The 22,523-nt window shown below is 50.6% G+C and overlaps 1 protein-coding gene across 2 annotated transcripts in view; it reads right to left on the reverse strand.

Annotated features, from left to right (window-relative positions):
- SLC39A11 (solute carrier family 39 member 11) overlaps nt 1-22,523 on the reverse strand; it is a 66,635-nt gene that overhangs the window by 14,650 nt on the left and 29,462 nt on the right. For both annotated transcript variants that reach the window (XM_072352307.1, XM_072352308.1), the window contains exons 5-6: nt 22,138-22,282; nt 6,763-6,933 (exon numbers count right to left, since the gene is read on the reverse strand). In XM_072352307.1, coding sequence (XP_072208408.1) covers nt 6,763-6,933; nt 22,138-22,282 — 316 coding nt within the window. The remainder of the gene's footprint in view (nt 1-6,762; nt 6,934-22,137; nt 22,283-22,523) is intronic.

Raw genomic sequence — 22,523 nt, forward strand, 5'->3', positions numbered from 1 at the left:
AATTAGAATCAACAGATGGTGTGTAGGGAAGGGCTCATCCAGGAAGGGAGGAGCAGCAATGAAGGAAGCTCCATCAAAGCTCCCCACAAAGCCATGCACAGCACTGCAGGGGCTGCTGCAATGCAGGCTGCCATGCAGAGCTCAGCCCCATGTGTGGTTCAGAGGATTAACCTGCAGGCAGAATGGCTGACTGCATCCCAGCAGACCTTTCCCTTACAATCCATTGCACAAGTCAGTAAGAGCTCGGCCTGCTGAAAGGACCAGGTGAAATGAAACCCACTGCTCTTCTAAATCCTATTCACTGCAGATTACGTGGTAGGGCTGGGAGTGCTGAGCCACAGAGCCCCCCTGTTCCAGGGACACACCTTGCACTCACTCAGCCCTGGCTGCTTCCAGCATCACTCTCAGAATGCAATGAGCTCTGCAGCCCCATGGGAGACAGATGTAATGCAAAGAGCACCCAGAACTCAAAGCCTTCCCGATTCCCCAGTGCAAACTAATAAGCAGCAAGCCTCGCTCACCAAGCCTTTAGAAATCACGCTGGCAAGTAAATTAACCCCAGCTATTGTGTTACGTGGCTTAAAGAGCAGAAAAATGAGCACAGGCTGCAGGTAGAGAACAGCACAGCAATGATTAAAAAACAATGCCGAAAGTAACCAGAAAAAAGGACAAAAGTAGCATTTCTGATCCCCCTTTGCCTCCCAGTTTGTAACAACACAGCTGAATTTCAGGAACAAAGAACACAAGATGCTCTCACACCCTGGAGCTCAGACCCTCTCTAACACTCCTGCAGGAACCCAGCGGGATGCAATACTGGCAGGATGGGGGTTCAGGCTCCTTGCACAAGGACCACAACCTGAGCAGCAATGCACAGCATGCAGCTGAGCAGAGGCAGAAGCTGGGGCATGGAGAGAGGCTGAAGGCAAGGGGAAATAAGGGGCTGTAAGTGGCTTTTGCCTACAAGCAATATGTTGCTGCACAGCCTGAGGGATATTGAAGTTCTTGGAGAGATAAGCAAAGCTGTGGCATATTGGACTGCTGCATCTGAAAGAATGGAAAGAAGTAAAGGTGTGCCAGCCCTTCCTTGGGAGCAATGGGAAGAGCCTGCAAATCAGACAACACCCTTTGCATCAGCTAATGCACAGCTGATGCAAAGCATGTGCTAGCTCAGTGCAAGGGCTCCCTCTGGGTCCACTCTGCCCAGCAGCACTATGTCAGGAGCAGCAATGAGCTGCTTCCTGAGCCTTTGGTTAAATAAAACCATCACCTTTGGGCAAGCAATCTGCTGCCCACATCCCTTCTAACCATGCCCTGCAATGGCCATTGTGCAAGCCATGCAGCGCCTGCAGCTCTGAGCACCTCTAGGCTGGCAGAAGCAGCACGGTGCTGGAGCTAACTGCTCCTCCTGTTAGGGCAGAAGCAGCTCTCCTGGGTCAGCAAATGAATCCTCTTCCTCCAGGAAGGGGCTGGGGATGCCAACACACCATCAATTATTCACCTCCCTCTTTGAAGAGCTGTAAGTTCCTCGTGGAAAACGAATCTGGCTCTAATGAGGTTTGTATTTCTAAGAGTTTAAGTATGTCCCTGTCTCCACTATTCAAACTCATCAGTTTTTCCCCACAGGTTGAATTCCAGTTCCCAACAGACAACATCTTTTTGCCATTACTGAGCGAGAAAGTGCAGAGATTACCAATGGATTTCTGTGAATTTCACATCTCCGGATACCTGCCATTAAGGACAGCAAGCAAGAGGTTGAGGTAACTTTAGCAAGGCGACTTTTTGCCTCCGGTTTTCTAGAGATCTGAGGACAGGTCCGAGCAATGCTGTGCACGTGTCAATGGCAAACAGCAGGCTGGAGGCAGGCCGAAGCCTGGAAAAACAAACAGCCATCCCTCTCAGGTGCTCAGCACAGAGCTAACACAAAGGAAATAGCCCTATTGCTGTGTGCAACACAATGGGGTCAAACTTCATCAGCGGGCATGCTAGGTTGCAATGCACTCTGATCCCAATGCTTTCTTTAGGGGGATGCCAGGTGATACCACAGAAGGGCTGCAGGATGGGGTGTTCTGGAGCACAGCTGCCCACCCAGGTATAAGCAATCAGAGAGGCTGGTTTGCAGCAGCAGAACCCTGAGCCAAACTGGTGCTGTGCACCATGGCAGCTGCGGGTTTATGGTGCCAACAGATATAAGGAAATACAGCCTGGGAACCAGGAAACCTTGCTTTGGGATCTTTGTCATTCAATAGGGTGGACTTGAGTAAACCAGGCAACTCCCTCACATTCTTCTTGATTTACCCCAGGAGCCAAACCACCCGCATGCCGTTCTATTCCTCTTCTTGCTTCTATCACCAAAGCACAGCTAGGCACATATTCTCACTTCCAACCATGCAATCCCCTCCCGTATGCTGCCTCCTGAGCCCCATGCTGCTGGCATGGCCCCACACAGGGCACAGCAGGGAATCCCCACACCTCCCCATGCTTTTCCCCTTTGCAGAAGCCCAACAAGCTCTGCATGAATCACTTCAATCCATCAAGGCACTTCATCCGTGCAAATGTCAAAATATGTGCTGATGAGGCTGCAATTAGTGGGAGGTTTAATGAAAGGGTAGCTCAACCTTTCCCAGAGCAAGCAACTGATTGCAACCAAGTCACAGCCATGCAAAACACTTTGGAGATGCATTGCTCCCTCTGCTCCCAACCAGTCCCCATCCACCAGGTCCATGCCACAGCCATGACCCAGACCTCAGACACAACCATCTCTCCCTCCACACAGCAAGCACAACCTGGCGAGCACGGTGCTCCCTCTGCAGCAGTTTAGTTCCATGGAGCTGCTGCACTAACAGAGCATGCATGATACACCAACCACAGGGGGCACCTTCCCCTGTCCTCTTCCCTGCTCTGTTCTCAGGAATTCAAGCACATCATCTCCTTTCCCTCACTACAAACAAATCCTCACAGCAGCAATCAGAGATGCTCCAGGAGTGACTGAGTGTGATTGTTCAGACCAACACCAGCAGCGGAACCGACAGCAGAAGGCTCTCAGCTGTCACTGCAGAGGGGAGTGTGCATGCAGGTGAGACACGCACTGAGCAGCACAGCACTCAGCTCCTGCCCTCGTGCTCTGCTGAAGCACAGTGAGCATCAGTGCAGGTGCCACGGCAAAGTGCCCCTCAGCAGTGCACCGCCTGCTCCTCCATCCCCGATGGCCATACAGGAGACAATAAGGGACATTCCGAATGGTTAAAGCTGTGGGAAACAAGAAAGAAAGCAGTGTCCTTTATCCTTATAGATGTCACCAGCTGAAAGTGTTTCCATTTCAGATCTTTCCTCTCTTGCCCGTAGCACTGCTTCACTGTGTCGCTGCAACACTCCTCCCTCCTCTCTTCAGTGCTTCACAGCCGAGGATGACTTTGTTCCATATTTAGCCCACACACTTTACTGATCCTCACACTTCTGTGCTTGCTTTGTTCCTTCTCAGGGAAAAACAAGAGCAACGCAGCACGTTGGTCGGCTTCTGGGAATGGGAAATGAAGAAAAGGCTCCATGTGGAGCCCTTTGGTTTGGGACACAACAGGGATGCCAACATCACCACCACCTCTCACTCGCCTTCTCCCTCACACCCCATCCTCACTCGGACACCTGAGGCAGAAACAGTGCAGCAATCTTACTAGGGAGTAAAGACAGAGCAATAGGGCCATGCATAGAAATGTGGGGTATCTTACTGCAGAAGGGATGGGGCTGGGACTAAGTGGGCTCTTTTGCATGCCCCCAGAACAGTGCCTGCAGCCACTCCAGCCCCACAGCATCATAGAAACATTAGGAAAATGCAGGCTGGGTTTCCTTGGCAACATCACCCTGGCTGGAAGCATCCCCTGGTGTGGGCTGCAGGGACCCCCAGGACCAGCACAAGGTGCAAGCATCAGAGCACACTGTTCTAAGTGCCTGCACACAGCAGGGGCTGCAAGAAGGAAACGAGAGTGCAGCCAGCAGAGCCAGCTGGAACAGCCATCCCAAAAGCCTGCAGTCCTAAATACCTGCCATTGAATGGTGTGTCTATAACGGGGCAGCACAGAGCAAACCAGGGAGCCCATCCCAGACTCGTGGCTCTATCCCACAGCGTTCGCTCCTCCCTCAGAGATGTGTGCACAGAGGAAGGAGTCCAAGCTCACACCTCTCACTAATTGTTATTTGTGATACACCAGTAACATTTTAATTAATTTCGAGTCTTCAGCGTAACAACCACCCAAGGTACAAAGATGAAGCAGAATAAACAGGGCTTGATTAAATACATAATTAATGTTCTACTAAAGCCGGCATATATGAATATTAATTAGTGGGGATATTCTGCGGTTTGGCATCTCCTGTCATTATCAATTTATTCTTTACATTGCCAGCCCCAGCTTTGGAAGGAATTAGCAAAGCTTTTCTTGCCTGCAGAACGCAGCAAATATGGGAGGACGGTCCCTACAATCAATTATCTCAGCACACACAGCAACTGGCTGTGAGCATTTAGCCTGGAAGGAAAGACAGACACACTGCCAAGGCTGAAATGTGCTCATCCCTGAGTGGGGCTCAGAGTAAACAAGCCCAGCACTCTGCTGGCAATCGGAGCAAAAGGCTGCAGAGCAGCGGACTCAGTTCTGCACCCCCAGTCTCCCCTCTGACAAAGTGCTGCTGGGCCAGAGGTGAAGGAGAGCAGCTGCTGCCCAGAGCCAAGATGCAAATCTCACACCTGCAAAGCCTCCTATTCTACCTTCTGACCTTTAAGTTCTTAGCCCATAGGAAGCCAGAACTGAGCTCCAGCAAGTAGCCCCTTCCCAACTGCATCCTCCTTCCTGCAGCACCCAGTTCATCCCTCATCCCTGGGATGTGCTTCAAAATGAGCAGAGAAGGATGGCAAGCCCTGGGAGCAATGCCGCCAACCATCAACATCTCAGCTTCTGGGTCATCCCGCCTTTTCAGCTTGCACAGAGCAGCCCAGCCCCACACCCCCCCTGCTCCTCCTCCAGCACAGTATTAAGCACGGTGTCACTCCACTGCAGGAGTCTGCACTAATTACAGTGTCAGCCTTTCCGCTGGCAGGGATGATAATTGAGGTAGAGCATTACAGTGTTTTCAAACCTTGTGCTGCAGGCGGAGAGCTCAGCAAATCTGGGAGTGCCACCAGGCACCGGTGACACCAGCAGCGTGGGGACAGCACTGGGATGGCAAAGCAGAAGAGCTCTGGGGAAAACCAAACCCAACAGCATCCTGCAGACTGCCCAGAGACCATGAGCCTGACCTCAGTGCACTGAGCCCCAACTCATGGGCTGGATGCAAAGCAACAGCAGGCAATAGACTAGGTCCAGGGCCCCCACTGGAACAGCTCCCCAAATACTAAGCTTTAATATTGCGACCTTTAAGATGCAAGAGAATGTCTGAGCTCCTGCAGCTGCCCAAAGGTGGCTTTGTGCTCTTTGCTGAAGCAATGAAACGCTGGATCTGCGTCTCTGCAGCAACCTGGGGTGTGCAATCATTAACTCAGTTCCTGTGGGTGATGCTTTGTTCATTCCTCTACAAAACTCGCTTTTTGCTATGACAGTGAAAGGAATCCCCCACCAACACAGCCCGAGGCAGTGAGTTGCTCACACAGCCCCAGCTCCTCACTCCAGGCTCCCTGGCACTTCATTTGCAGGATGCAATCCAATTACCGCTCACTCTGAGCAAAAGCTTCCTCCTTTCTGTGTGCACATGCGGCTAATTCAAAGCCCCCTGCTCACCTCCTGCAAGTGCACAGCAGGGCTGGGAATTTGTAAAGAGACTGTGCACCCTGCGGGCTACAAATAGGAGCAGCCCTGGGACCAGTGCCTGCAGCTATAGCACGAGGTGGCCCTTGCACTCACAGTAAATGCATGGCCACAAGCCCTGCACTCACACCATGGCTCTCCAAAGGGCACTCAGCATCCTCCCCATGCTTACATACACAGTTCTGCAGAAAAGCCATTTCTTATCCCCCTCACCTTCATTCAGGCAACAGCCCGAGAGATAGAAAAGGAGCTGGGGAAGGAGAAAGAAAAGGGAGGGAACAAATGGGAAGGAGCAGAAGAGGAAAGATAGGAGATAAAGTCCAGAAAAAACTGCCTTCTATTACTTTCACCATCACTAAGATCTGCAAAGCAGCTGAGTGCCTTCAGCTGTTAGCAGTTTCTCTCATCTTGCATCGTTTCTGATAGCCTCAAAGCCTGGCTCCTGGAATGATGCAGTCCAAGACTTGGCCCTGTGGTTTCCTATCTATTGGCACACTGCACCCCTTGAATAAGAAAGTCATAACTGTACTCGTTCCTGCAGAGAAGAACCGCTTTAAGACGCACCTCTTGTTGTACACAAACCAAATGAGGAATAACAAGAGACCAGAATCCCGTTGTCTTTACAGTGCCATCTTTCTCAGTCTCCTCTCAGATTGACAATTTTTGCCCATGACAGGCTGGCAACAAAGTGAGGCTGCAGATGTTAAAGACACGCCAGTGAGCCTGCAATTTCCCCTCCCTGCATGAGGGTTTTGCTGCCAAAACCTTCCATCGGTTCAGCCCCATGCAACATGACAGATCACACTTGGCAGGTGCCATCTGCAAGCAGCAGTGAAAAGAAGGAAGGGAGTAGGCAGCCCCAGAAAACCCTCCTGGGCTGTGTCCAGCTCAGCATCAGCCCTGGGAAGGGAACAGGGATGGACAGACAGAGGGATAGACAGATAGATGGATGGCCGGGCAGACAGCTGGGCCTTACCTGGGATGTTGTGGATGGTTATAGCAAGGATCATCAGCAGGATCCGCCTCCAGCTGCTGCTGCTGGATGTCAGGGCAGCATCCCTGGTTGTGGGGAATGCTGGGGGGCTGTCAGGCAGGGAGGTCCCCACACCTCTCCTCCGCTGGTAGGGCTCCCCATTCTCAGCCTTATCTGAGGGGACAGAAAGACAGAGCTGGGTCAGTTGGGGGGGGACAGGAGGTGGACACCTCCCAGCCATCCCTCCCAGAAGGAGAATGTAAAGAGAAGGAAAAACACCCAGCAAGATTTGATGCTGCCATCTGTTAATGTCTCTGGGGGTGCTGGGCATCCAGAGCTCTGCTCCCAGCTGCACAATGACCACCACCAGCTCTACGCAAACACAGGCACCTAAATCCAAGCCCCAGGGAAGAATAAGCACTGAGCAGCACTGTAACAAAGCTTGTGCAGAAGGAGACCAGAATCAAAGCCTTCCAGCTGCTTTCGCTTGGCACTTGGCAGAAGTGATAAAACAAATGTCATCAGCATTTCTAAAATATAACTTCTGAGGTCTGAACAAAGCAGCTCCACTTTGGCACCTCCTCTGCTTGTAAATACGCTTCTCCCATCTCCCTTCTGGCTCTTTTTCATGCACTATTACCTCTGGGATTGCAGGGGTAAGGAGGAAGAGGCCCAAAGTGCGATAGAACTGCGCCTGTAACGAGGCTGCAGTCCCATAGAGCACAGCAGCACGTGAGGGCAGTTTGTGGGAATAAATAGGGCAGATACAGCTTCTGCAGAAGCACAGAGAGCAATTTAGATGCGTGATTTGAAGAGCAAAATGACACTCATGCAAATTACCTGTGCATTAACAGAAGGAAAGGCAGCAGCATCCCCACCAGGGAAACAAGTCGAGCATCACTCCCTACTCACATGTAGCAGCAGGGCTACACAGGGAGGAAAACATTGTGGTTGGCTTCTAAGCATTGTGGGGAATAAAAGGGTAACAGCAGCAGCTGATGGGCAGAGCTCAGGGCAGGGACACAGCATGGCAACACATAACAGCACTCAGAGCTCCAATCGAGGCACAGGGCAGGGAACAAAACAATAGCAAAAGCTAAACGGGGCTGGAAGAGCCTCAAAAGCAAATTGGAGCGGTGCTAAGAGTGGAGCAGGGGGGCGGCATTCAGAGAATAGCTGCTGCCATCAGTCGGGCTGCTCGCAAGGATGCTGCCAAGACAATTATATGGCAAATAATTATCTGTGCCACACGCGTTACTTTGAATCCCGTTCACAAAAAAAAACCAACAACCTCCTCTCTATATTCTCCTCTATTTATCATTATTGAATTTCTTCATAAAGCTGCAGGGCAAAGACTCTGCCAAAAGTTTAATTACATATGTGCAGCCTGCTGCATTTTTCATATCCTCTGCAGCCAGCCCTTGAAAAAGATAAATGGCTTTGAGTGTGGCTTAAACTGCTGCAAAACATAAAAGCCAACGGATTGCTTATCAGCACGTGAAACAGCTCTTTATTTTTTTTATTATTTCTTAATGAAAACAGCTTGCATTAGCTGGAGCTCAGCTCTGTTGCACTTGCAAGCACGCACTAACAGATGAATACACTATTTGCTATCTGCACTCAAAAATCTCTTTGCTACATGACCTTAGCTCTCCAATTACTATGGAACCCTATGGAGGCAACAGAGCTCTTTACGACTGCTTCAAGCCTTCCCCATTCAGGAATGGCTTTGGCCATGCCTTTGTCCTACAGCAGCACCCAACACTCTGTCCAGCATCCTGTCCAGGTGCCCATATAACGCAGGGCTGGGATTCATGTACCTTCTTCCCTCGGTGCCTTCCTGCCTAAAGGTGCTGGAATGAAGATCATTCATAGCACCAGAATGTTGCTCGTTCTTTTCACCCATCGATTTCCCCATCAAATTCTTGCAACAAGACCATCTTGCCCCACTGGGAAGGGATTATTGCCAGCATCCAGAGTGCTGCAGACAGGAGGAAATCACTGCACAGCACAACACATCCATCACAGAGCAACAAGGAGGTTCTGCCTTCAGCCAAACTTGCATGAGATATATTAGCAGCCCCAGTGTAACCACTGATAGGCATTTGTCACCCCATTCCCAACCTGTGGGAGAAGGGAAGGAGAGGGAGAGCACAAAGAACAACACTTACCAAACTGTGACTACATGCCATGCACAAGGTGTTCAAAAAAGCTGTTCTGTGTCAGCATGCACAGGGAATAACACCTCATTTCAGAAGCCTTCAAGGCAGACATGCACCTATTCTGCCCAGCACCTTGCTGTATTGGCACCCAGTCTTTTGCACAAGATGGAAATGTGCACTAAATGCTACAGTGGCTCTATTAAAAACATGAGAGATAAGCCAGCGTGCACGGAGCCTTGTCTGGGGGCAGGGTGGAGAAGAGGGAACGATCTGCTAAGGAAAACGATGACATAAGGGGCTGCCATCCCCTCCTGATGTACAGAAAGTAACAGCGTGTCCAATTCTCTCCCCTAATGGAGAATCAAATTATATGGGAAACGCCTAAGATTCCCCAAGCCCCTTACAGAACACAAGCTGAGGGCATGCAGTTTGTAACATACACCCAAGCACTGCCCCTTCCATCCTCCCATAAGCTTGAGATGCTCCATTAACCTCAAGCACTCATAACAAATGCTTCTGTTCAATCCTGCGCCATATGGGCTCCATCACCACCGCTCCACCAGGCAGTGCCTGCTCTGCTCGGGCAGCACAGCCCAGGGGGAGAGAGGAGAAGAATTCATCTAAGTGCTGAGCTACAGTGTTCCCTGAGCTGCCCATCAGGTGTCAGCAGCTCATTAGCAATTAGCAGAGACAGGCTGAGCTGAGAGCCTGGAAATGAAGGGTCTGGAGCACAAGCCTGACGGGATGGGGATGGTTCATTCTAGAGAATAAGAAGCTCAGGGGAGAGCTGCTCTCTTTCCACAACTCCCTGAAGTTGCTTTGTTAAATAGAAACAGGATGAGAGGTGATGGCCTCACATCGCCCCAGGGGAGGTTCAGGTTGGATATGAGGAAACATTTGTTCTCGGAAGGGGCAGTGATGCACTGGCACAGCTGCCCAGGGAGGTGGGGGTGTCACCATCCCAGGAGGTGAACCAGAACCATGGGGATGTGGCACTGAAAGATATGGTAGATATGGCAGAGGTGGGCTGGGGCTGGACTTGCAGAACTTACTGGTCTTCTCCAATTATAATGGTTCTACGACTCTGTCATATCTCAGTGCATCAAACTGGGATGGAGAAGGGATCTGGGATGAAAGCACGCTGCAAAAACCAACCCTGAATTCATCTTGTGCAATGCAAAGACAGCAGCGGGAGCAGCTCTATGGGACCTGCAGATCCCACAGCAGGACAGAGCTTCATACTGCAGCCTGGCAGCACCCAGCACAGCCCTACCTTTGCTCCCTGCCTCCAATCCATCTTCCTTCAGTCTCTAACCAGAGGAAACCCCAGAAGAGAAAGTGCTTCAAAATTAACAGCCACAGCCCCCGGGAAACCAAGCCAGATAAACGCTCGCAGCAGCACCCACGCAGCAGCACGCTCAGCCTTGCCAGGACAACACCATCAATCTTCCTTCATCTCTTTTTTCTTGCTGTTGTTTAAAGGCTCCGCTCAGGTGCTGACAGCCTCCGGCTGTGCAGCCATCATTCTGACATGCACAGACACTCAATGGAAGGGGTCAGAGGAACCCTTGACCGCAGCCATTCCCCCTATTACATTCTGCAGGAATTCCAAGGAGCAGAGCAGCAGATGGGTGCTGGCGAGCACCTGCTCCCCATCGCGTGCTGCTCTTTAAAACCTCCATAAGAGACTTTAATTACTGTAAGTAATTAAGCACAAGCACCTGTGATGGGAGAGGCACTGCAAAGCCCCAAGCTGGTTACGCTCTGCTCAGAGCCCACAGCGAGATCAGAGGGAATGGAAATGAAAGACAGCCTTTTCCCTTCCCTGTTTCGAGGAATGAGTCCCCAAATGCAAGAGAAGCACAGCTGAAAGGCTGCACATGCAACAAAGCCGCTGAAAGGGGAGCTCCGTGGAGTTGCCCAACTATGTCCAAAGAACAATGCATTTAAAAAACGCTGCTTATTCAGCACTAGCAAAAGCAGCAGCGAGGAGCTCAGGGATCGAACCCGCAGCCCAGCAGAGATGAGCACCAGGGGACACCTGTGACACCATTTACACGCTGCGTGGTCACAGTTCCAGCCCACTGGCACAAGCTCAGCACTCTGCTTCCCCACCACCACCACCCCCCGCCATGGGACAAATTCATTTCCAACATTTCTGGCAGATAAAAGAGGTCCCTGCATCTGCTGGGGCTTTCAGCAAAGAAGATAAATAGAGAGTGTCATGACTCACTGTCTATTAGGCGCCTTCATTTATCCAAGCGTGCATAGGAGCTCTCATAAAAGGTTGTTTAATTCAGCATGACTGACTGCCACTGGCTCTCAGACACGCGGTTATTGCTGGGATCTGTCTGAAGTTTGGAGTCAGGAAGAGGCAGCAGCCATCCCCTGCTCCAGAGCACATCAGATGCTGAGCAAAGGGGGTTCCTGGAGCCCAGCTCCCACCACAACCACTGCATGAATACAACACAGCCCAGTCTTAATGGCCAAAAAAGGGAAAGAAGAGCCAGGGGACTCCTGGAGTCAGGGCTGCCCTCCCAGCCCCACACATTCCTCACTGCACCCTGGGCAATCCCAACAAGGAGGGATATATTTTTTCCCATATTTTCTATGATCACCCTCCTGCTGCAGGTGATGCTCTGAGCTACCGGCAACATCCACGCTGGGAAAGGCTCCAGGTGTCCCAGGGAGCTGCTGCTGTGCACTCAAGGATGGGAAAAATGAGTGTGTAACACAGCTGTTATTTCAGACAAAGAGGCACTTGAGAAAAGCAATAAGAAAGAGAAGAAACAGCACAGCTTGCCCAACTTTGCAAAGCCTCTGGAAATCACCACGGAGTGCAACAGAGCAGCACCTTCCTTTCACAGAGCTGCACAAATTCACACCCACAACACTCAAGCTTCTGCTTGCAGTAAAGCCAGTGCCTTGGCAGCTGCCTCCAGCAGTGACGGTGGTGGCCCAGGGCTGTCCACCCCAAAACCAGCAGTGCAAGGCACAGAGACACAGAGGAGACCTTCCCAAAACAAGGACCTTGCATGGCCGTGCCACCAAGCCACAGCCAGGTGAAGGACTGAGCAACAGCAGCAATGTGGTAACACTGGAGGCCAAAGCACCTCTCATCCCTCAGGGTGACACAGGTGACATTGTGCCAAAGAGGAGGACAGCTGCCCAAAGCTCACCTCCCAATGCCTGCAGCCTTTCATGATTAATTTCTTGGGCAAGAGCAACAGCACAATGTTAAATGTAATTACATGCACCGGGTCCTTTTAAGCAAACTAATTCCTGCTAACTTCCAAGAGTTCTTCAAAGAGTTCCCAGTAGATGAAGTATACTGCTGAATCATTTTATGCTTAAAATTTACACATCTGAGATAACTTAATTGCTTAATTTCACAGCACTACGCTGCATTCAGATCTACAATCCCTGGCAGGGAACAGTGCCTGATCTTAGTGAGATGGGACGCATCTGATTCCTGAAGTAAAGGAACAACAAATAAATCTTCTTTTGTTGCTTATAAGGAAACTGAGCTCTCACTGGGACGCAGGATGGGACCAGCAGGAGTGGTGCCACCCATGGGGACACCACGGTGCCCCGGATGCTCAACATCACATCCCTATGGCCACCATTGTGCCACGGAGCCCCTCAGCAGGGTTCCATCCATCCACTCTTTGTGCAGACTTCCTTGCAGCACTCCCAAGACGCCAGCCTAAAGCCAGCCCATAGGAGCTGCTCTATTCTTCTCCATTACTTCCCTAATTTCAGCCTCACATGTCTTCATTCAAAGTCTTTTAGTCTTGTTTTTATCCCAGAAGGACACTGAGGCTTCAGCTACAGAAGATCTCATTGCAAATTAATTCAATTTGTTGGAAAATAGGAATCGATGAATAAATGCATGAAGGACCAGAGGTCCAAACAGACACTGAAACTGCACCGCAGGGCCGTGCCTAGTGCAGCCCACTGACATTGCACAGAGCATGACCAGCAGTGCCAGCACCCATCCACAGGCATCTGCTGCCCTGCTCCAAGCACAGCACTCACCAAACTCCTGCACAAACATCCATTGCTATCCGAACATTACAAGTCTGTTTGTGAGAGCACGGTGAAGCATCCAACCAAAGCTCCTAGAAAATGAAGTGCAGCTTGAAAAACAAATTCATTCTGCAAATTCTACAGATTGCATTCCCTGAAACAGAGCAAGGGCAGCACCGGGCATTGGCACACAAAACAAATGAGAATGGGGTACAGGGACAGCCCCGTTTGCATGCTAGAAAGAACTGAAAGAGCCCAAAAAGTATCAAGTATTGTAATGATTCTTTTACAGTCCAGGCATGGCTCATGGATGCGATCAGTGCCTGCATTCCAATTGCAGGGAACAGTCACACCTCAGCACACAGGCAGATCACCTCACTAACAAAGAGGAGGCACCCGGAGGAGCAACGAAATAAATAAATAAGCAGTATTTCAATCTGAGGAATTGTAGATTCAGTGCAATTGCACGACTCGAAGGCGGCTTGCACCATCTGCTGCCACAGACCCAGAGCAGCCCTGCAGGAACCCCGTGGGATGCAGCACGTGTTGGGTGGGAGCAACAGAACCAGGGGTGAGGAGCGTGCTGCATGCGTGCAGACAGATGGCAGCGAGCGTGCTGCAGCACCGAGGACTCACAGGGAAATAGGGCTCCAAAAATAGAGACTTGAGTTGAGCTTGGGAGAAAAATGTGATGAGAAACCACCTTAGCCTTAAAAAAATAGTCATCGTCGTAATGTGTTTTTTCAGCTGTAAATAAGAACATCTAGATTTGTTCTTCTATCCCATTCTGTAGGACTAAAGCTGAGATGATCCAGCAGAGAGGGGAACAGGCGGCACAGGGACCCCGAGGGGACACATCCTGCACCTCCCCAGCAGCACTGCACAGATTGGCTTCAGCTCCATGCTCTGGGGTTGCTCCTGCCCCAGCGGCCAGCTGAGAAATGTAAAATACAGATACATATTTATCTATATAAATACGTTATATATATATATATAAATATAAGAGAAAAAGCCCTGTTTGCTCTCTCATACACTGCAGCTGTTTTGCATGATGAAGTCAGGGTGCAGCCTCCAAACGGAGAGGTCACCTGGGTCTCCAGCATCATCCAAATGGCTTTGGGGTGGGTCATTGGGTGCCAGCGAGGTTGCAGCAGGGCTACAGAGGGGAAGCTCCGCTGGCAGGGCTCCCTTGGCACAGCAGCACCAGGAGCTCACTCTGCAGACACCATAAAATCAAAATGAAATGAAGCCACTGATAAGTCCCCCTATAGCACTAAGGACAGCCACACGCTCAGCCTCAGGCACGCAATGCAAAATCCAGAGCTGTCACAGCAAAGCCATCATTGAATGCTTCACTTTTCAAGCACTCGAATCCTTCAAAAGTACTCAGAGGACACCTCTAAACAGCACCGCGCAGGCAGCTGGGGATGCTCGTGGTGATGGCATCCCTGCAACTAGGACTGCTGGCAGCACAATGCAGGTACTAAACCTTCCCTGTGCCCAGGGAGGAAGCAGCCCTGTTTCACAGCCACAGAGGCTTTTTGGAAGCAAAACTTCTGCTTGCACTTCAGTTGTTAAACCTCCATCTCATATACTCACACAATCCTTGCATACCTTACGTAGCAATTAATATTTAAGCAGCAAGTGCATGAAAATAGATACAGACAGGTTAAAAATTAAGTTCCTTTGCAGGCTCTGCAAGCTATTTTTTTTTTCCAGGGCTACAAGCTGAAGGCAAAGCTGTGTGCTTGTGTTCTGCACACACCACTTGTTATGCCAGCAGTACAAAATCCCAGCACCTACTCCAGATCCCATTGCTTGCACAGCCCCACCATCACCCCCTGCTTTTTTAAGGGCTCCCTTTGAGGCTGCCCACCAGCCCCCCCATGCCCTGACTGCAGCAGAGCTCTGCTCCCACCAATTCCAGGAGCAATAATGCTGTGAGTGCAACATTTGTTGGTGCCATCGACACTCAAGAGCTGGGAAAGCTTCCTTGGAGGGGGGTGGAAAGAAAGCATGGATTTTAGGTCAGAGGCATGTTCATCATCCTGTGCCATATACCACAGAGCAGGCTGTGTGGAAAGGGCCTGGGCAGCAAACACTGCTCCAGGTCATCGTGGACAGACATGGAAACGTGCTGGAATTGAAATCAAATGGGAAAGAATCAGTGCCATAGATCACAGGAGGGCTTCCACCAATAGGAGAAACCAATCAGCTGCTGTCAGAAGGAATATAGCCTGAGCCTCCCAGCTTTCCCTGCACCCAGAGGATCAATGCAGCACTTGGGAGGTTTGCACTTGCTCAGAGTTGGCATAAAGCAAAGCAGAAGAGCCCCAGCAACAATCAGAAGTCCCAAAGCAGCACAGGGCTGTGTAAGCAGAGCCCTCCACGGTTACACTGCAAAGTGAGCAGGGCACTGCACCTACATGGCGACAGACACTACATATATAAACATAACATATATATTTACATAATATCTGCATATATATTTACATGCATATGTATATGGGGCAGGAGACCGTTCCCCCCCCCTCACTCCAGCTCAGGATTACCCAAATCCCCACCCCATCACTTCCCAGCTCCACAGCACACACTTCACTTACTGGAAGCCACATCACCCCTGACTGCTTTCATGCACTGTTATCTTTAATGTTTGTTTAGTTTCGGAGTGGAGAACAACCCATTTCCTGATGCAACTCATTCCCTTTCCTTTATGCACTTCATGCTCCATGCCCTGTATGCATCCCCAGCTGCAATCACTGCTGTCATACGTGGTGACTGCAAGAGGTCCCAATGATCGTTTCACTCCCCCAAAGCATCCTTAGGGTGAATCACAATTGTTCCTGTCCCCACTCAACTGAAGAGCCATATCAAGAAAATAAATGAATTATTGTGTTTATTGAATGAAGCCAAAAGAAAAAAAGCAACAAAAAACAAAAACAACAACCCAACACAGCAACATCCATTCCAGAAGTAATAACACTGATTGCCAGTTCAGTTCAATTTAATAAACCTTGAGATTTAAGGGTTTCTTGAAGGCAGCTGCAGTGGAATGGTTCCCCTGTGCTACCCCCCCCCCTTGCAGCCTGTAACAGGCTGAGGATGGATCCCAGCCTTCTGCACAGCTTTCAAAGCACAATGCAGCCCTGGAGATGTCCCCAGCCCAAGGGATGCTCCAGTAGGACCAAGGATAGCAGAGGAACCCACCTCTCATGGCTCTTCCACACTGTATGATCCTGCATCATCCTGCTAACAGAGCCACCCCAACCAGCTGAGTGTGGAACCAAAACTGCATAACCTATTTGATACAGGGACAGAGTTAAAAACTGAGTGAAAAAGAGGTAACAGATTGCTGGGTGTAGCCAGGAAATTAAAGTTCCTTGCTAATATTGCACAGAGTTAACGAGACTCAATTTGGGAAATGACTTCTCTGATTAAGGGCCATAAGCACCACAGAAAGCATCTCGACAGCCTCCACGCCTGCTGATAGCACTGATTTCAGTGCGCGTCCTGACAGCACGTCACTCAGCAGACCTCAATAAGCCCCACAGACGAACAGATTGTGCTTACACAAAGCAAGAGTGGAGCAGAACAAAGGGCTCTGCAGGTGGGTGTGCACGCTGAAGCACCTGGAAGCCCACCCAGCCCACCTGGCTTTGCTTTGGGGTAAAGGGACGGCCACACACAGCAAACACAAGAGCAGAAAGCTACATCCCGTGCTGTTAAATCTCTGCCTGTGTTGACACAACAGGTAAGAGGCTCACAGGAAAAGCCACTTCAAAGACAACAACCTCTCCACTCCCAGGTGGCATCTGTCCCCTCCCTGCCACGCACACAGCACAGGATGCACAAGGCATCTCTGCACCATAGGATTCCTGCAGAGCACAAACCACAAAGACTAGCAAGGTTGATAGGACTGGGACCCCCCCCCCCAGCAGGGACTGGGACAGAATAAGCTCTAAGGTCCCTTTCCCAACCCAAACCATTCTACAATTCAAAGGCAATTCTGTGCCACCCCCCTCCACCTGCACCACATCCCTGGAACATTCAAGGAGAACAAAATGTCACCATCTCTGAGGGCTGATGGAAACGAGCCTGCATTTCCAAAAGGGGAATGGAAGCGATGGAAATGACGCAGCTCCAAGAGCCGAACAGATGAAAAGGGAGAAGCCAGAAGCAAAGCTGAGCCCTTCTGGCCACGTTCCATTTGGGAGAACACTGAAAGAACGAAGGATGCGTTACCAAGAAGCTACGGAAGGCAGAGCCAGTGGGGAGCAGTGCCAGGAGCGCATTGGCACACACAGATGTCCCCTCCAAAGGCTGGGCAGCAGGCTGTTCTCCTGGGAGCAGTATGGCAAGCACAGGGGAGCAGCAGCCACAAGGACTCTGCCCTACCACAGCTGCCCTCGGAGGTCACAGGCTGAAGTTGGCTCGAGGACTGGGCTGAGTGTGGTTGGAGACTCGACTGATTCACACCTGGAGCTACTGGCTGCAGACCTGGAGGAGCGCAGGGAGGCAGAACAGAGCCCACAGTAATATTCCCAAACTCTTTTCACCTGCCAAGGTGCACTGAGACACAAAGGAGATGCTCACACTGCGCCAAGGGCAAAGGAGAACAAACCACCCCTGCCACGTCTAGACTCAGAAATTCAGGTTCTGACCAGAACAAGAGCACGAGGCTCCATCTGAAGGCAGCTTTTTATCAGTTGCTGAGGGATTACATGCTCTGATTTTTGATGTTTATTTTTTGAAGCTCTGTGTATATAAATCCACACTTAGTCATGGCCATAAGACCCACTGCCAACACCCAGCTTGACAGCGACGGTCAATAACGGTTTGAAATGCTCAAGAAAGGGGCATTAGAATGTTTTTAAATCAATACAGCCATAGCCAGAGGCGTTCGTCATCGCGTTGATTATTAAAATTCAAAATGAATTGATGCCTTCGGAGCGCAACAGTTCTCCAGGCCAAGCATGGTGCGAGCGTGTCAACACTATTACAAATGCAGTGGGACCAACAAAAAGCAGCGAGCATCCCGTTCTGCGGGGGAATCGGCGTGTTGCATACATTGTAATGGCTTAATGAACCTTCCTGACGCACACATGGGGCTCCGGCTGGATATTGCTGCCATGAATCACCACGGGTCGTGTAGCTGTAGAGGCACTGTGTAGCATCACTGCTCACAACCCTGCCCAGGGAGTGAGGAGGGGGTACAGCCCTGTAATGGGCACAGGTCACTGCCATGGAGGAGTTTTCAGAGGGTCTGTAGGGCCATTTTATTCTTGTATCCACCAAACCGCTGCTGGAATGCTGTTCCCAAAAGCCAGACAGAGCTTACAAGCCTCAGAAATACTTTTCTATATCCCAAATAAGAGAACACAGTCTTCGACACTGGCTATAGAGAGCGGCCCTAAAGACGCTGAATCACAGAATCACTGAGGTCAGAAAAGACCTCCAAGTTCCTCAAGTCCAACCCCAACCCATCCCACCAGGCCCATAACCACATCTCTCAGTGCCATATCCCCATGGTTCTGGAACACCTCTGGGGATGGTGACATCCCCCACACTCCTGGGCAGCTATGCCAGTGCCCAACTGCCCTTTTGGGGGAGAAATTGTTCCTAATATCCAACCTAAACCTCCCCCTGACATGACATAAGGCCATTCCCTCTCAACCCCATCTCTATTACCCAGGAGCAGGTGCTGACCCTCACCCCACCACAACCTCTATGCAGGGAGCTGTGGAGAGAGATAAGCCATGAGAAATGGGGCCAGGAGGGGGTTCTTCTAGCTGCAGGGACACAACCAGGTAACAGAAGCAAGTCATACATATGCTGTGCCTCGTGCACAAAGCCCGTGCTCCACCCTCCGCCCTCTCTTTTTAATCACTCTCTAAGGGGTTTGGGGCCCTCTTTCATCTCCGCAGCTCCTTTCCTTCCTTTCATCAGAGGTTTATTACATCATTACAGGATTTTAACTGCCCGCGCGCTGATGAAAGCTGCGCTGCATGAACGAGGTCTGCTTCCTCTCTGCACAGTCCACAGCAGCAACTCTGATACACAATAATTGCCTTTGAAGGGGGAAAAAATAAATAAAGCAGAAAGGGGACAGAATGACCCTCAGAAAAGAAGCAGAGAATTAGAAAGGCTCTGATGAGTCTCGGGGAGCTCCGGGGCTGGCATTGGCAATGCAGCTGGTTTGCTGCAGCAGCTTGAATTTAAGAAGGGAAAAAAAAAAGGAATACAATTTTCATCTAACAAGATTTGTCTACAATGTCCCCGAGTCCCGTGGCTCATAGAAGTAACACATCTAATGAAATTTCATTTCGTAAGCACGCTATTTCACACACCAGTACTTTTCCCCAACTGCTCTTCCCTTGTGGATTCGCTCACTGAACTGTGCAACAATGCCACGGTGCCGTTTCATAGAAGCATAGAATGGCCTGGGTTGAAAAAGGACCACAATGATCATCCAAGTTCCAACCCCCTGCTATGTGCAGGGTCACCGACCACCACACCAGGCTGCCCAGAGCCACATCCAGCCTGGCCTTGAATGCCTGCAGGGATGGGGCATCCACAGCCTCCTTGGGCAACCTGTTCCAGTGCGTCACCACCCTCTGCATGAAAAACTTCCTCCTAAGATCCATCCTAAACCTCCCCTGTCTCAGTTTAAAACCATTCCCCCTTGTTCGATCGCTGTCCCTTCTGAAAGCCAGCAGAGCCACTACAACAAACCCTGGTGCCCCTTCATAGGGATGACTCCACATAGGCACATTAGCAACATCCAAGGACTTCCTTGGACACAGAACCTTCACTGTGATACAGCAATGGGAACATCAGAACAGGAATGAAGGAGGCTGCCTGGGAACATCACCACCTGCCATCAGATGAATGGCTCTGCACCAGGACATGGGGAAGGATCAGCACGCCTTGCTGCTCCATAGCCACAGCTTGCAGGAGTGTGAGTCACAGCTCGGGTTGCAGGGTGCCATAGCCTATGTAAATCCTTTCTGAGAACTGCCCAAGAACACCACGCACGTAGCTGCGATGGAAGGGGTCAAACCCAGACCTCCCATCCTGCAGGAGGGAGCATAACCTGCAGTGATCTGCTGGAAGTATTCCCATGGTTTGGAACCACGAGGACCCACGGATGGCTGGGATGGCTGTGGGGTGGGGGCAGCGCTCTGGAGGGCTTTGTCTGTGCAGAGCAAAGCCAAAAAACCCTCCTCATCCTTATCAAAACCTGATCGCAGGGAGGGAGAGAAACAGCTTACAGCTATTCTCCACCCTGAGAAAGCAAAGACAAGGCTGGATTTGCAGTAACCGAAGCCCAGAGATTACCTCACTCACCAAACACTGAGTCCAGACACATATTTCTCTGCAACTCACACAGATCTGCCTATACTCTATTTCATTATGGTGTATGGAAGATACTCACGTCCCACTCCACGCAGAAGAACCCCCTACCGACTCCCATCAAATCTCATTTAGAGCCACACCAACACCTGCAGCCCCCATTCCTGGGGAGCCATTGAACAGTCAGTAACTGGATGGGGAGGAACTGAGGTCAGGGATTCCCAGCCCCGTGTCCACAGAACCCAGACTGGTGGGCTCCATGTACCTCCACAGCCTTCAGCCAGCAAAGACAACAGCAGAACAACACAGCCGTGAGCTTTGGGATTTTGTTGTTGTTGCTTTCACAGCTTTCGCTATTTTCCAGCATGTAAATATGAAGTAAGGGTCAATGATTCGACAGCGATTAAGGCTGAAACGCTGCAGCTCGTACCCATTAGACTTCAAAAATACCCATTATATTTCCAAAGTGCTCCCAGGAGCACAGCCAAGCAGTTCTTGGGGAGAGCTGCCTCCTCGGAGGGCTTCATGTACCTCGTGGGCACACCGAGCAGGCAAAAAAGCAGCAAGAAACAAACAAAAGAACTAACACATTGTAGATTCTTAACGCTGCTCCCCCAGAGACAGAAAAAGCACCGGAGCCTGATGGAAAAACTTTCAATTCTCAAAACCATTTGCACTATTTGTTTGCAAAACTGCGAAAGAAGATGCAAACATCAAACTGTAGTGCTTCAGGTTTCTGACCATTGCTGGGCTGTCTGCTTTCTCCTCTGTTCCTAGGATGGAGTTTCCACTCCACTGAACATCAAACCCCCCCCAGCAGCCCCACAGAGGGGATGCTGGAGCAGCCCTCAGGCAGTGCTGGGAGCCCCCCCAGCACACTGTGCCCAGCACAGGGCTTCCCCTCCTTCCTCCCCTCCCTTTGGGGAAATGCAAGCTGGCATTTCAAATCCTGAAGAATCCGTAGATTTGAAACATTATCTGAAACATGCAATTAAGCAATGCTGTTAAATAGCAGAGCCTGCTGGATGAGGGTAGTGCTATTTCTTTGCAAAAAGGATCGTTTCTTCATCTCAGCCCACTCCCAATTACAGGCAACTAAAACAGCGTTTCACCCTATCTCCAACTAAGATAAAGCAGGGGTAGGGAACAAGATGAATCCCCTAAATTACGTTTGCTTTGCCTAGAGAAAGGCTGTAGTGCAGCACAACAGCAAGCTGTGCTGCACAGAGGATTTACATAGGGCACAGCACCCCCACCCCATACACACACACACCAAAGGACATTGGAAACCTGGCGAGCTTCCACCACTCTAAACTGGGAGCTCCTTCTTTAAAAGCTCTCCAAAGGGAAAGAGCTGCCAAGGAGACACTTCACTCCTGGCTTTGGCAGCTGAAATCCTATTAGCCTCCAAAACGAGGAGTGACAGCACGACCGTCAGCTCTCATCCGTAATTAGGGAGGGCACCGAGGGTCAGCGGAGCAGGAACCTCCGTATGGCACTGAGCACCAAGGGCAGGGCAGGGCTGGCTGTGCCCATGCTCAGAGAAAACTCATCTCGGGCTGAGCTGATGATTTCATTTCCCTGGTGAATGAGATATCTAATTATCAATAATTCATAGCCACGGGCAGACGTGCAAGTGGTTTTGAGAAGTGAAGTAGAAACAGAAATAATGATTCTTGGAATGAAAGCCGAGCGTAGAGACAGACCTAGAGAGGGAAGAGGAGGTGCACTTCACACGCACGTGTCAAAACCAAGCCAATGTCAATCACATACGTTACAGCCTGGGTGCCAGCTTAAGAGGGGCATTCCCTGTGGTATATGACAGGATGCTTGCCTGGATGGTGCCCAGTTCTACCTATCCGGATGGACAGCTCGCTCTCATGGTCTGGCCAGCAGGCAGGATCCTGCTCACACTTCTCCTTCACCGCTCGTGGGTCGCAGCTCAAGGCAAACACAGTGGAGGGGGGTCCGCTGAAACCCTGCAATGCAAGAGGCAAATTTAGGCTTTTTTCCCCCACATCTTCCCATTGGCTTTTTCCCAGCCCTGTCTGCAGGGACTGCTCTGACTTCTGCATGGCTGGGAATGCCTGGGAGACAACGAGCTCATACGTGTCCAGAGGTGCCCTGGTCCTGCTGACCCCAATGAAGGGTTGGCATCGGGGTCCCATTTCTTCACCATGCATTTAGTTTGCAAGGGAAACAGTGTGTTCCAAACTGAAC

Source organism: Excalfactoria chinensis, chromosome 17 (genome assembly GCF_039878825.1).
Source record: "Excalfactoria chinensis isolate bCotChi1 chromosome 17, bCotChi1.hap2, whole genome shotgun sequence".
Lineage (NCBI taxonomy): Eukaryota > Metazoa > Chordata > Aves > Galliformes > Phasianidae > Excalfactoria > Excalfactoria chinensis.